At 34.7% G+C, this 16425-nt stretch overlaps 1 protein-coding gene across 2 annotated transcripts in view; it reads right to left on the bottom strand.

Moving 5' to 3' along the window:
- Positions 1-16425, bottom strand: part of TMEM135 (transmembrane protein 135) — a 237548-nt gene that overhangs the window by 131123 nt on the left and 90000 nt on the right. For both annotated transcript variants that reach the window (XM_045818190.1, XM_045818189.1), the window contains exon 5: positions 13791-13856. In XM_045818190.1, coding sequence (XP_045674146.1) covers positions 13791-13856 — 66 coding nt within the window. The remainder of the gene's footprint in view (positions 1-13790; positions 13857-16425) is intronic.

Genomic DNA, 16425 nt, shown 5'->3' with positions numbered 1-16425 from the left:
ACAGTCCAGAGGCACAGGCTCACTAAAGGAAGGAGACTTCATGACAGGACTGCAGAACGCTCCCCCTCTCCTGCACTTCACCAGCATGTCACTAGTCCTATTTACAGCAGTTCCTTTATCCAGTATGTCATGCCCAGCTATCAAGAAAAAAAATCACAAAACATACTAAATGGCAAAAAACACAGTATGAAGAGACAAAACAAGCATCAGAACCAGGTATGGCACATACATTGCAATTATTAGACCAGGAATTTAAAACAACTATGTTTAATATTCTAAGGGTTCTGGTGGATACAGTAGACAACATGCAAAAAACAGATGGGCAATGTAAGCAGGGGGATGGAAATGTTAAGAAGTAAGCAAAAAGAAAGGTTAGAGATAAAAAGTACTGTGACAGACATGAAGAATGCCTTTGATGGGCTTATTCGTAGATGACATGGTAAGGAAAGAATCTCTGAGCTTAAGGATACATGAGTAGAAACCTCCACAACTGAAAAGCAAAGAGAACAAAAACTGAAAAGAACAGAATATCCAAGGGCTATGAACTGCAAAAAATGTAACGTATGTGTAATGGGAATAAAGGAACAGAAGAAAGATTTGAAACAATGACTGAAAATTTCTCCAAATTAATGTCAGACACCAAATAGTTTCAGCAAGCTCAGAGAACATTACACAGGATAAATACCAAACAAACCACACCTAGGCATATCAATTTCAAACTAGAGAAAATTAAAAATAAAGAAAAAAATCCTGAAAGAAGCCTAAGGAAAAAAAAAATGATGTTTAGAACTAACCTCCTTAATCTTCAACAGTCCAGGAGAAATTAAAGAATACAAGTGTTCTGAGCAGTATTGCCTTGCAATACACATTTTTTATTTTAATCATTACTTTTTTGTCTTGTAATTTACATACAATAAAATTTACTCTTTAAGGTGTACATTTCTATGGGTTTTGAAAAATTCAGATTTGGGTACCTAATAACAGTACTATTATATGGAACAGTTCCATCACCAAACATATTCCCTCATTTTGACCTTCCAGCCCCTCCAGCCCCTGCCAACCACTAATGTAATCTCCCATCCCTATAGTATTGGCTTTTGTAGAATGTCATATACATTGAATCATACAATATTGAGCCTTGTGGGAGCGGGGTGGGGGAGGTTCACTGAGCTTTATGGATGTGTAAATGTTTGTCTTTCACCAAATTTGAAAGTTTCAGCCATTCCTGAACATTTTCTTTTTCTCCACAAATTTCTGTCTTCCCTTGTAAAACACTTATTACACAAATATTAAACCTTTGCTATTTCCTTCAGGTTCTTGATCATTGTACTTTTTTTTTCAGTCTTTTTCTCACAATTACTATTGGGTTTCCTTCAACTGCACGGTTTTTCCTCTGTCTTCTACTCTGCTACATAAGTCATCTGGTGAATTTTTAGCTTTTTAAATATTTAATATTAATATTTGTTATTTTAACTTTCTGCCCCAAAATTTGAATTTGACTCTTCTTTGGTTTCTTTTTCTTTGCTGAGATCTTCAGTCTTCCCATTCATGTCAAAAGTGTTCACACTTTTTATTATCATTCTAAAATAGAGATTATCTCGGGATTGGCATCTGTTGACTGTTGTTTTTCCTACAATTTGTTATAATTTCCCTGGTTCTTGGTATGTCAAATATTTTTAGATTGTACCCCACGGACTTGTATTATGACACTCTTGGTCATATTAAAGACTTTTTGTCCTCTGGAAAATTGAATTGTTATTGTTTTTGTTGCTATTTTTATTGTTGTTGTAGGTAATCAACCCGGTTAGGTTCCAAACACAAGACCAGACCCACCTGTTGTGGGCTGTGGTTTCAATACCATTTTCTGTTTCCCAGGTCTTTTCAGGGCTGTTCAGCATGTCCCCATGTGTGCCAGCCAAGGGCAGAGGGCCATGCTGTAGTTCAGTTCTCAGAGCCTGTATCATGGTTCCGCAAAGGAGTTTCACATATGTCCAGCTCAGGGGTGAGTTTCAGACTTCACACACAGATTTGGGTCATCTTTTTCTCTGTCTCCTGCCTGTCCATGATTTTTCCTACATTCTGTCTCCCAGGATCCTTTCATTGATCCTCTGTCTACAAAGGGTTTTTGACGGTCATACCATCATCGTACATTTCCTGCAACTACATCTGTCTCAGGGGTGAAGTGGTGAGAAAGACAGGGGGTAAAACCCACAGATACTCTCCCCACACTTCTTAGACTACAGGATCCCCCTTTTCAGTCTCTCTGGTCAGAGAGACAGATTATCATTCAGCGGTAAATGGCTGCATCGCTGCCAGTGCAGCTGAGGGCAGCCTCCTGATGCGAGCCTGCCTGCAGTCCTAACCAGAAGAATAGAACTGAAATAGAGAACATAAAAAGAAAATGGTAATTTTCTGCACAGTCTACTTCATGCACAGTCTACTCCTTTCCAGTTCTCTGACCACATACAGAGGGAGAGGGGGTCTCTCTGAGAGCTTTTTCTATCTGAATCCATTGTGTACATCGAGAATAGGGGATTCCCTGGAATCCACGTCAGGAGATAAAGGATGGCGGGTGGGGAAGAACAGGAAATACTGGTGTCAGTTATACTTTTTGGCCTTTCCCAAACCTCTTGCTATTATTTACTCTTTAGAGATCTCAGATGGTTGCTTTATATATTCTGTTCAGGGTTTTTAGTTTTAACCAGTGGGAGAGAGGCTGTGCTTCCTCCATGTTAGCAGAACCAGAATCACAAAATGTCCAGAAATGAATTCTAAGGTCAATTGATTTTTGACAAAGTTAATTCAATAGGCAAAGCAGAGTTTTTCAACAAATGCTGCTAGGACAATTGGATATACATATGTAAAATAAATAGGTGAATCTCTATTTCACCTTACATGCAGAAATCAACTCAAAATGGATCACATATCTAAATATAAAACCAAAAATCATAAAATTTATTAAGAAAATCTTTGTGACCCAGGGTTAGAAAAAAATTCTTAGATATGATACAAAAAAAATAATGTATGGAACTTTATCAAAATTTAGAGCTTTTTCTTTTCAAAAAAAGTATGACATAGAAAATAGAAAGACTGACTATGGACCTAGAAAAAGGTATTTTTATTTATATTTAATAAAACATTTGTGTCCAAATTTTCTAGACATTTCATCAAAGATATACAAATTACTAATAAGCACAAAAAAAGATATCCAACATCATTAGTCATAAGGGAAATGAAAATTAAAACCACAATGAGAGATATCACTACGTGTATCTAGAATGGCATAATCAAAAGGACCAATAATACCAAATGTTAGCAAAAATGCTGACAAACTGGATGCCTTGTCTATTGACATTGTGAATGTAAAAATGGTACAGCTACTTTTTCTTAAAAAGTTACTCGTCTAACCTAGTAATTCCACTTAGTTATTAAGCCAAGAGACATTCAAACATATGTCAACACAAAGACTTCTATGTAAATGCTCACAAAAATATGCATAACAGCCCAAAACTAGAGATAATCCAAATATTCATTAACTAGTTAATAAATAAACAAAATATCCATGTAAGGGAATACTATTCAGTCATGAAAAAGAAAACTGGTATGGATGAACCTTAAAAACATGTTAAGTGAAAGAAGTCAGACACGAAAGGCTACATATTGCATAATTCTATATGTAGAAAATTTTCATATAAAGCATATCTTAGATTGTGCTATAATAAAAAAATATATCTGGTCTTTGTTCCCAGTTCCTGGCACACAGCTTCAAAAATACTTAAAATTTCCTGAGTGATAAGAGTAAAGTAATTCATGTGAAAGCTTTAGGATCAGGGCTGAACACTCAAATAATCAGCCACATCACAATACAAATCCTCCATTTTTTGCTTGGCCACAACCCTATTCAACCACCACCAGCAATACTTGTCTCTCCGTAGCAAACTCACCTATTAAGAACACAGTCAATGAGCGCGGGCTGGGAACCAAAGTGTCCCAGGTTCGATTCCCAGGTAGGGTACATTCCTGGGTTGCAGGCCATAACCCCCAGCAAATGCACATTGATGTTTCTCTTTCTCTCTCTCTCTCTCTCTCTCTCTCTCTCTCTCTCTCTCTCTCTCTCTCCCCCCCCTTCCCTTCCCTCCCTAAAAATAAATAAATAAAATCTTTAAAAAAAAGAACTTTAAAAAAAAAAAAAGAACACAGTCAAGAGTCAACAAAGAAAAAAGATGTACAAACAAAATGGTAATAATTATACATACATGTGTGTATAAAATGAAATTTCTTTGGTAATTCAAAAAGTTTAAATTACTGATAAATATTATACATAAAATTCCTTTAGTACGCTTTATACAAAGAAGTATTTTCTATGTGCTTATATCTGAATACTTTATTTTTAACTTGAGCCTGCATTTTCTAATGCATTCAACCACATTTAGCTATATAAACCAAGGTAAGCACGTTTAAGTTCGGTGAGCAGTTGATGGATGAGGAGTAGTTGAGACTGGCCTTACCCATGTGGAAATAATTGCTTTCCTGGCCTAATGTTCTTCTTATTAGGATCAAAATAAAAATTGATGTTTATCTTAAGACCCCTTCCAATTTTTGAAAAATAAAACCTAAGTGTTCCATAGTTAGCCAGATATTGTCCAGATATTGTTTATTTTCTTTAAGGACAAAATTGTGGCACACTTATTTTTTATTTAAATCAAAAGAGTTACTATTATGAAGAAAATAAGGGCATTTCAAAAGATAATTATCTCATGTAGAAAGGCACATGCAGAGTTGGTATAGACAAGACCACCAAGCTTAAACATTGTGGTATGATATTTTTAAAACCTCACTTTGGCCCTTGGCCCTCTTTGTCTGCACCAGAAATTTCCAAATAAACTCAATTTGTTCACTAGGAGTATGAAATCCCACAGCATATAACATGATGAGTAATTTAAGGCAGATTTAGTGACAAAGATAAAATATTTCAGCAAGAATAAAATACAAGTTCTTAAGCTCAGTGTTTTATAATGCAATTCTGTCATGGATTCTAAATTTTCTAAGCACCTGCCAAAATGTAACATGTTGTTTTGATTCATAGAATTGGAAAACTGAAAAAAATACATCAAGATGTTACTTAGACTAGTTTTCTGCCTCTGGCAGTTCAATACTTATACCATGCAGATTGATGGCTATTAAGAAAAACAACTTTTTTAAATGAGCAAGGTAGCAATTCCACAACTACTTTGAAGCCTCCTTTAATGTTTCATCGCCCAAAAATAATGACCAGCAGCTCCAGGTATCTCAAACAGAGATACCTTCCCATTTCACTAGAAATAGGTTTGAGACTTCCTTGTACATACCTTGCTTGTTATAAAAATTCCCTAGGCCTTAATCTTTCCTGGTCTGGATACTATTCATTTTTTATATATAGCTTTTTTTAAAACAGCTATATTCTACCTTCTGTTTGAGAGGAAAAAACATTATAATAACTTTTCTGGGCTAAATTCTAATAGATTATTTATATAGCTTATCAATAAACATACAATTTAGAAATCACTCCCAGAAGAAAAAAAAATAATAGACCTGAGTTATTTGAGAACAACCAGAATGGTGAGGATTCTTTTTTCTTTTTCCTCAGATGATATGAAGATATGGGAGGAAGACAATCAAATTAACATATTTCAATGGTAATGGATATGTGTAAAGCACCTTAATATTTTCTTCTTGTTGAAATACAATACATAAATCAGAGGTTTTATTGCAGAAGAGATAACCCAGCTTTTCTGGACAGAATCACCTGAGCTTCTGTCTGAATTTGTGAAAGGTCAGAGTTTCACCATTCTCAGTGGGATTTTTGCCCAACTAAATCTTGCAATTATCAGAGCTTAGTTTTCATTATGTAATGACTTTACCTGTTTTTATTCTTTTAAGATTTTATTTATTTATTTTTAGAGGGAGGGGAAGGGAGGGAGAAAGAAAGGAGAGAAACATCAATGTGTGGTTGCCTCTCACACACCCCACACTGGGGACCTGGCCTGCAACCCAGGCATGGGCCTGGACTGGCAATCGAACTGATGACCCTTTGCTTCTGGTGCTCAATCCACTGAGCCACACCAGCCAGGGCTACCTGTTTTTAAATAGGATTCTTGTGTTTGTTTGTACATTTCAGTTTTTCTATAATATTGCACCTCTCCCTGCTATGTTTATTCTATATGTAGAAACAAAATCATAATCAGCAGAATTTGGTTGAATAGTATATTCCAAGTATGTAACTAAACATATACTCTGTATATCACTGAGCTATTGGCACTGGACAGCAGAAGGCACTGACAATATATGGTGACCTAAATACCTTCAGTCACACAGGAAGGAAATGATAATTCAAAAGTACCAATAACACTGCTATTAATGTAGCCATTGACTCTCAAAATATCTGGTCTGTATTTTACTAACAAGTCTCAGCTCACACACTGTTATAGGCAATCACAATCCCAAGGTCTCCCTACAGTCACTCTAATTTAAAGAACAAAAAAACCCTTCATATTTAATTAAATAAAAAATAGTTATTATTTGGTATAGGCTAAACTCAAAAAGATTTGCTTTTTGAGTGCTAGACATTGTGCTGGCTGCTTCATACATATTATCTAATTTATTTCTCACATGAAGTGGATGCTTTTAACCCATTTATAGGAGAAGATACTGAGTGGCAAGGTCCAAGTAGCAGGTTATGGACTCAGCCACTAGACTACAAAGCTTCCTAAGAGAAGAAACCATTTTAGTTTTATATACAGTTAAAAGCTCCACACCTAGTGTAAAGCCTAGTGGTCAATTAATATTTAAGGAAGAAAGAAAAGCAAAGGCACTCTGAATCTGATTCCAGTACCATATGTCATATCTGCTTTTAAGATCCTCTCAGTAATTATTTGCTCATTTAATTAGATTTAACAAGCTACTAGTTACTGGCATTCTAATAGCCACGAGGCCTCAGAGACTTCACTATTTAAAATGCTAATGCTTTACCAATTAAAGACATGTATTTCCTGAGATATTAAAAGAGAAATGGTAAAAAATAATAATTATTATAACTAAGAAAAAACAGATTTTATTTAAAAACATAAATGTATTACAGTTATTTCTAGGTTTCCTTATATAAAGAATTCACATTCAAGCCTGGCTGGCGTAGCTCAGTGGATTGAGCACGGGCTGGGAACCAAAGTGTCCCAGGTTCGATTCCCAGGTAGGGTACATTCCTGGGTTGCAGGCCATAACCCCCAGCAACTGCACATTGATGTTTCTCTCTCTCTCTCTATCTCCCTCCCTTCCCTCTCTAAAAATAAATAAATAAAATATTTTAAAAAAAAAGAATTCACATTCAAAAAGAAGAAAATCCTTTAAATATTATATTAAACTCAATATGACCTTAACATGATTTCAACAATGTTGGCAATGTATCTTAATATCTGGATAATCAGTTAACTTCATGACAGACACAAACAACAGTACGATGATTACAAGGAAAGGGGGTAGGGGAGTATTAGGGGAGGGGGTGATGAGTGATGACAGAAAGAGACTTGACTTTGATGGTCAACACAATACAATACACAGGTGATGTACTACAGAATGGTACACTTGAAACCTATCTAATTTTATTAACAAATGCCACCCAAACAAATTCAAGAAAAATTTAAAAGATAATAATAAAAATTAACTGCTAAGGAAAAATATTAACTTCATGAATACAAGTATCAAATACATAAATTTCAGTCTCCAAATATTCCTTAATTCATGAAAAAATTTGATGTCAAAAGTATATCATTTTATAAACTTCATAATTTTGAAATAAAATAGCCCTAATATGTATATATACAAATCTATAGATAGTTATGATTATATTTATCTTAAACTTAGTTGATTAAATGAAAGCAGCATTTGCCAAATAAGATCTTTCTAAATAAATATGTTACTTGTTCGCCTAACATATACACACTGCAATCTTTATTATATGCTAAGCAGGTACAACTTATTATATGCTAAACCTGAAATCCAAAGAAATCCTACTACCCTCATTTTAGCAATTATATTAAAACTAAATAGTCTATAATATTCAATATTTATTTAAAGCATACTCCAGAAAGGCAAAAAAAGATTTCCATTCAAACAAAACATACAAAATACCTAACACAATGCAGTAACATAAAACAAGAAAAAAGAAGAATAGTGGGTCACATCCCACATCCACCTTTCCCAAACAGCAACAATCCATGCTACTGAGTTCTACTTTATATATAAAATCTCCAAATACACTTCCAATTTCTTTGCTATTTTTTATGTGTTTGTCTTACTCAAACTGTACATTCCTTGAGTTCAGAAAAAGACATAAGATTGAAAGATACTTCTCTAAGACACTACTTCACAAAAGTGGCTAAGCATTAATATCAATGGATGTTTTAACAAAGACAGATACTAGAGCCCTGGACTAAACCTAATGGATGCAGTCTTTGGGGATGGAGCCCGTGCACCTATAATTATACAGAGCTCCATGTGCAGTTCTCATGCACGGTCAAGGCTGAGAACCACAGAAAAAGAAAGAGTATACAAAGCTGCCTATGAGTAGAAAATGTTAAAGCTATATAAGACCTTAAAGATCACCTGATCAACTGATTTTCTCCAGTATGAATCTGAAGTTGTGAGAAGTTAATTGTCCAAGATCCCACAGCTAGCAAAGCCTGAAGAGAACCCAGGTCATCTGACATGCAGACTAGTGAGTGGTGCCCTTTCCACCACACCAGGCCGGCTACTCCACTTGGGAGGAAGATCAAGTACTAATTCTTGATTCTACCACAAGTTTAATCAATATCATAATAACTGAAATAGCAAGTTTTCAGGGAAGTATGATATTTAAAAAAATACTCTTTCTTGAACCTCAAATACCATGTTTTGAAAAATGGTGATAAAAGTATCTAAAATGGAAAGTTGTGTGATGTAAAAAGGAACTAATTATGAAGTACCTGGGAAAGGCATTCAGCAAATGTTACTTCCCTTCAACACTACAACGTTCTTCCCCTTTCCTTTTTGATTCTTCATCAGCATATGTCTCCTGCCCTGGCTGGTGTGGCTGTGTGGACTGAGCACAAGCCTGGGAAGCAAAGGAAGCCAGTTCGATTCCCAGTCAGGGCACATGCCTGGGTTGTGGGCCAGATGCCCAATAGGGGGTGCATGAAAGGCAACCACACAATGATGTTTCCTCTCTTTCTGCCTCCCTTCCTCTCTCTCTTAAAATAAATAAATAAAATCTTTAACAAAAAAAGATATGTCTCCTTATCTCTCAACTATGCTCCCTTTTATATTGTTTTTCCTAACTGGCTATGTCTTTTTTTGTTGTTGTTGTTGTTGTTGATTTTAGAGAGAGAGGAGGGGAGGGGAGGGGAGGGGTGGGGAGGGGAGGGGAGGGGAGGGGAGAGAAAAACACTGACTTGTTGTTTTGTTGTTCCACTTATTGATACATTCATTAGTTGATTATTGTATGTGCCCTGTCCAGGGATCGAACCCACAGCCTATTGGGACGATGCTCTAACCAACTGAGCTACCTGGCCAGGGCTGGCAATGCTTTTTGACCTCTCTCCTTCAATTATGCTCATGAATTTCTTCAAGGCCCAGTTTAAAGTGTGCCTCCTATGAAATCTTCTCAACTAACTTACCCCTACTCTAAATATTTATTCCTTCTTTCATCATTTATATTACTTCTACTTTTAAACCACATGCTTGCTCATAACCATCTTCTGAAGCTTTATCATTGTAATTACTATTTAGTTGCTATGCATGTTATCTATTTTCTTCCATAATTAGAACTTAAATCATTAATGGGCTAGAATATAAGCTCCCCAAAGTAAGAATATTTTCTGTTTTGCTCACTGATGGATCACAGACACATAAAACAATGTCAGAAACGTAGGAAGTACTCAAAAAAATACTTGCTGAATAAATAATGATTATTTCTCCTCCTTTCATGAATTTCTCAAAAATTTCAAATGTGATGCTAGAGACATAGGTATCAAAACTAAACATTTTGAAAAAATGAAAGCAGATATGCTGATATTTTAAAAATTCATAAAATTAAAAATTATAAAGTTGCAATAGATGAATCAATTCACTGTCTATAGAAAGTCATTTAGCTTCTTCATTACATTCACTGATTCCTTGTTATTACTGTCAGAACTGGACAGTGACGGCTAACAAACAGATGGCAAAGGACTTAATTAAGACTAGAGTTTGAAATCCTACCTTCCTGTGGGAAAGAATTGCTAAGCTTTGTTTTCTTCCAAAACTTTGAATTAAAAATAATTTAATTAAAAAAAACACCAATGTCTGGCTTAATTGGGTCTCAAGTTATACCAAAAAAAACCCCCAGTAATTTTTAAAATACAAAAATTTAAGAGAGTAACTGTATCTTTTAATGAGTACTTGTTTCACCCTGTACATAAATACCTGAAAAGCTAAAGACAGGATACATTTCCTGAAGAAATTGTAAAAGTATAATTTTTGAGACAAGCACATTCAATAACTATTTATTGATAGTGATGATTTTATGTTATTCCCCCCAAATAAACACATTTTAAAAATTTCTACCCAGAAAATTATCTATTTTCTAACTTATGTAATGTAATAGAGATATAAAAATTCAGCTAGCCCATACAGAGCACTGAACAAAGAACACATCAACATGGCTAAGCATTTAGTCACAAAATAGAATTGTGAAGGGTCAGTGTTTTATTTCATTCATTTTAAGTCATACATTACACATATGAAAAGGTGATAATTAGAATGCATTAAAATCTGGCTGACTATATAATCTCAGAGTATTAGCTACTATGCTGTTTTTCAATTGTCAAACTATAGGACAATTGAATGATTAGAAAACTCTTAGTAAGTGAATTACATTGAGGTAGATTACATTGTATAGTGGAATGAATGGGCTTTGGAATCCCACTGGGGTTCAAATCCCAGCTCTCCCATTTCCTGGCTGTTTAATCATAGGTGAAATGTGTAACTTCTCTGAGACTCGATTTATCTATAAAATGGGATAATAATTATTCCCTTGCAGAGTTATGATGAAGATTATAAAAGATAATATATCACTTTGCCTCTCCAGGGGTATGCAACCTGAGGCCTGTGGGCCGCATGCGCCTCAGGATGGCTATGAATGTGGCCCAAAACAAAATCATAAATGTACTTAAAACATTATGAGATTTTTTTGTGTGCTTACGTGTCACAGTGTACTTAATGTATGGTCCGAGAGAGCTCTTCTTCTCCAGTGTGGTCCAGAGACGCCAAAAGGCTGGACACCCCTGGAAACTTAAGCCCTCCAATGATTTATTATAAGTTACAGAGTAAGTTTCAAACTTTTCAAAAACTATCTTCCTACTTTGAGAGAGAAGAACCATGTTTTCTGGTTGCAATATTTCTTACAACATCCAAGCAGTAGTGTCCAAATAGGTAGACAAATGTAGGCTCAGTGATGGAACACAAGGAAGGGTAGACAAGCCAAGTTCAGCGTTGGCATGCATCCAGATAATGAATTTACTCAAAGACTGATATTTTTGTAATTTGGATACACCAGCCTCTATTTCTCCTACCTGATATAACTGCCATGGGGTTACTTATTAATCCCCACTTAACAGATAATTTTGCAGTTTTCTAAATGCTGTGGGACAAGTAAATCCCCTGTCCCTCTCCTTCCTGAGCATTATCAAAAATTGTCCATTATGATAAATATGGTGATTTCAACTTCTGTTTTAAATAATCCATTATACTCTTAACCTTTTAGTCTATTTCATACTCTCAAACAAACTCTCTATTATTGCCTTGATACTAAAATTCAGTACATTTCAAGTGGAATGTGGATTCTAATTCTTTCCAGACTCCAACTAAACTAAGCATTTCTACACTGTGAGATTTTTTAAGTAGTGATGACTGCTTCCTCCAGCAGAGGGGAAGCTCCTCTAAAGGCAGAAACCACATTATATAGCACTTAGACCACCGCCATCCCCCACAACTGTATGGCACTTGCATACACATATCCTAGAATATATTGTATTTGTTTTGTTTTGTTTTAATTCTCTACTTCCAAAAGTCAAATAATCAAAATTAATTAGTGGCCTATCCTAACTACCATTTACTGTGACATATTTACTATATGTCACTCTGTTTTTTTAACTACAAAATATTATATATTATCAACTCCAAGGTAGCACAAACATAAGAAATCTCATCATTTTAGAGGTGTTAAAATGTGAAAAACAGTAAATGATGACTATGAGGTGCCACTGATTAAAAAACACATTCTATTTTTAGGGATCTTAAAATGTAAGAGAAAAAATGTGCATCTTACAGTTACAGTCTCATTTTAGAAACTGAAGGTCACAGAGTGCTTAAAACCTTGTCTGACATTAATGCCTGTCAACTAGGTTAGTCACCTGAAGCAGTCTGGGGGAGACATGAGTCAAAAGCCAGCTGCTTTAACTCCTTCCCCACCATTAGATAAAATACGTACACCTCCAGTATGTGCTGGTGTGCTCACAAGATTTCTTATAAAACTGCCTTGCATATATTTTTTCAACCTTCTTATTACAGAAGGTAAAGTTCAATAGTTCATTCCCCCCATGAGAAAATACATAGTAAATACTAAAATCTGAAATTCATTTGACACAATCTATACAGATAAATATGTCTGACTTTATTAGTGAGGATATTTTCTTTACTTAAAATGGCACCACATACTGCGGTTTGTTAAGAATACAAAGGGGTCACTTAAGTCTTTTCATCCAAAAAATATGTTACAAATTAATACCAAAGTGATTTGCCATTTAAGAGTATATGATTTCCAAGTGATTGTACATTTTCACCTAACAAGCAGATATATTGAACCATAAATTTTATAAAGCAGAGTGGTAATTAGGCTGGTAATAATTTTGAGTGGAAATTTATTTCAGGTGGTAGAATTATTTTTTAAGAATTGGTAGAAACATTTACAAAAGTCAAAACTTAGAATCTGTATCCTGATTGAACCTCAACTACAAGAAAGAGCAGACTAAATTCAATTTCTCTGCCCTCCCTTTTTCTCCCCAACCCTCTCCTTCTCTCTTTTTCTATAATAAAGTTCAACATTTTCAATTATTTTACCCTATGTAAGAAGAACCAGATCTGTAGAACATAAAATGGGAAAAAGGAGAAAGGTATGGGATTATTTTCTTTTTTTTTATTTTTTTAAGATTTTATTTATTTTAACCTGCGATACTGGATTATATTCATTAAAAAATATATGTTTGCAGAAGTTGGTATTAAATGTCATTTTCTTTTAAGCATAAAAACCATTCATAAACACCCTGGCTGGTATAGCTCAGTGGATTGAACGCGGGCTGCAAACAAAAGCATCGCAGGTTCGATTCCCAGCCAGGGCACATGCCTGGGTTGCAGGCCACGACCCCCAGCCCCCGCACATTGATGTTTCTCTCTCTCTCTCTCTTTCTCCTTCCCTTCCCTCTCTAAAACTAAATAAAGAAATCTTTAAAAAAAAAAAACCACTCATAATGAAAGATTAAAGGCTCAGCAATTCATTTGCAGCCCAAAATCAAGTTTCAATACCACTGAATTATTTTAAATAGATTTTTAGGTCAGATTTAATTACAACTGTATACAACAGATATTTCTCCATTTGTTACATGAAGCATCATAGAATTCACCCCATTTTAAAATGGCATTCTATGAATTAAAGACTAATGATTATATCAAAATTCTCATCTTACTTCTCCATTTCTTAACGTGGTGATGGTTCCTCTTGCTACACCCATTCTAAATAGTGTTTCTGTGGCCTGTGAATAAGAAAAAGACAAAAAAATTATTTACAAAGTATATTCAACGGCATATCCACTCCCAAATGTAAAAAACATTTCCAGCAACTTCTAGAAAAGCATCAATAAGATGGTACAAGTAAGAGCTACAAGCTCTAAATTAAGCTTCAAAAATATCATTTCCAGAACATTTTAATAATTTCAAGAGCTCAAACTAAATTTTTTTCAAAGGTTATTTTGATTTCCTTGTATTTTTCCAGATCTATAGTACCAAATTAGCACACTTAGATAAGCTCAAAGATTAAATAAAAATTTAATACTGAACTCAAATCAGAAATTATCATTCATTCTGATTTCTAGTTTCCATTTGAGTTCAGTTCAAATCATTTGACTGCCAGTGAAATACTGACAAAAGATGAAGTAATTCAGTAATATATTAAATAGCACACAAAAAGACTTACTGCTTTCTATACACTAATAATAAATAACCCTAAAAAGAAATTACAAATTCTATTTACAATAGCATAAAAAATACCTTACGAATAAACTTAACCAAAAAGCAAAAGACTTGTTCACTGAAAACTACAAAACACTGCTCAGAGAGATTAGAGAACACACAAATGACAAAACATCCCATGTTCACGAATTAAAGACTTATTGCTAAGATGTCAATACTACCCAAGTGATCTAAAAATTCAATGTGATTCCGCCCAAAATACCAATAACTTCTTTGCAGAAATACAAAAATCCACCCTAAAATTTATTCAATACATGGAACCCAAAGAACCCCAAATAGCCAAAACAGTCTTGAAAAAGAGGAACTTTGGAGTCAGATTTCCTAATTTCAAAATTTATTACACAAAGTTACAGTAATCAGTGTGGTACTATCCTAAGACAGACATATAGACCAGTGAAATAGAATATAGAGAGCCAAAAAATAAAGCCTTGTATATATAATCCAATAATATGAACAATGGCTACCAAAACCACTCAAATGGGAAAAGGACAGTCTTTCTTAACAACAGTGCTGCAAAAACAGGATTATCTATGTGCAAAAGAGTAAAGATGAACCCTTACCTTATACCATGTAAAAAAATTAACTAAAAAGCATTGAAAAACTTAAAAGTAAGAGCTAAAGCTGTAAAACTCTTGGAGAAAATATAAGGGAAACGTTTCTCTGTTCAGTGTCTGGTAAGGATGTGCTTCCTGCTTCCTAGGTGGCTATCTTCTTGTATCCTCACATGGCAGAGAGCAAACAGAAGCAAGCTCTCTCTGTCCTTTTACAAGGATATTAAATCCCATTCCTGAGGACAAGCCCTTGCGACCTAATCTAATCCTAATTACCCCCAAAGACCCCACTCCTAATACCATTTCATTGGGGTAAAATTTCAAAATGAATTTGGGGGGAACACAAATATTCAGTCCATAACAGGGATATTCCATTCCGAAGGGGCAGGTACAAAAGCCAGTAGGTTGAATCATGCTTGTCATGTTCAAGAATGAGTAAGATGACCAGTGAGGCTGAAATAAAAAGACTTCATGAGAGCATTATTGGAAAACAGAGAAAGTTCATTTGTTCAATATGGGCTGTTATTTTTTAATCTAACATAAGAACAATGCATTAACAACCTTCAGTAATTGAAAATAAAATCCAAAGAATGCTCTACTACAGTTTTAAGAATTAGTATGTGAACAAAAAAAAAAAATAGAATTTTTAGCTCTGGCTGGTGTAGCTCAGCAGATTGAGCACAGGCTGCGAATCAAAGGGTCACCTGCTCGATTCCCAGTCAGGGCACATGCCTGGGTTGCAAGCCAGGTCCCCAGTGGGGGCCACGTGAGAGGCAACCACACATTGATGCTTCTCTCCCTCTTTTTCTCTTTCCCTTCCCCCCTCTCTAAAAATAAATAAATAAAATCTATTAAAAAATAGAATGTTTAACTTAAAAACTGAATGTATATCTAAAGAAATCCAAAGAGCAGGAGAGAAGACAACCTGGTGGAAATTATAAGGAAATTGATGTATGTGACAAAATCAGATATAAGGAAGTAAATAACCGAAGAAATAATAAAAGGGGTTGCAAGTAGTTGTTGCCCCTGGGTTGTGGAAATTGGCCATTACAACAGGTAAAGAAGAGTCCTTCTTTTTTTCTAATACCTTTGCAGTATACAATGTGCCTGTTAAAACTATATGTAAATTCTTCATCAAAACTTTTTTTAACTGTTAAAAGAATAAGAAATCAATAGTGTTTAATTTTGCAAACAGGCCACATACTTGACAATTTTATCAGACTAGTGCATATAAGGATACAGTTGGGTGAAAAGGGTGAAGGGATTAAGCAAAAAAAAAAAAACAAAACAAAAACAAAACCCTCATAGACACAGACATGCGTCAATATAGTGACCATAAAAGGAAAGTGGGTGGGGGAGGTAGAAAAAGATGAAGGAGGAATAAATGGTGATGGAAGGAAGTATGACTTGGGGTAGTAGGCACATAATACAATATATGGATGATATATTATAGAATTGTATATCGGAAACCTATATAATTTTATTAACCAATATCACCCCCATAAATTCAAAAAAAACTTTT

The sequence above is a fragment of the Phyllostomus hastatus genome, unplaced genomic scaffold, assembly GCF_019186645.2.
Source record: "Phyllostomus hastatus isolate PE091 unplaced genomic scaffold, TTU_PhHast_1.1 phas_scaffold_317, whole genome shotgun sequence".
NCBI lineage: Eukaryota > Metazoa > Chordata > Mammalia > Chiroptera > Phyllostomidae > Phyllostomus > Phyllostomus hastatus.
This window is presented reverse-complemented; position numbering and strand designations above follow the sequence as displayed.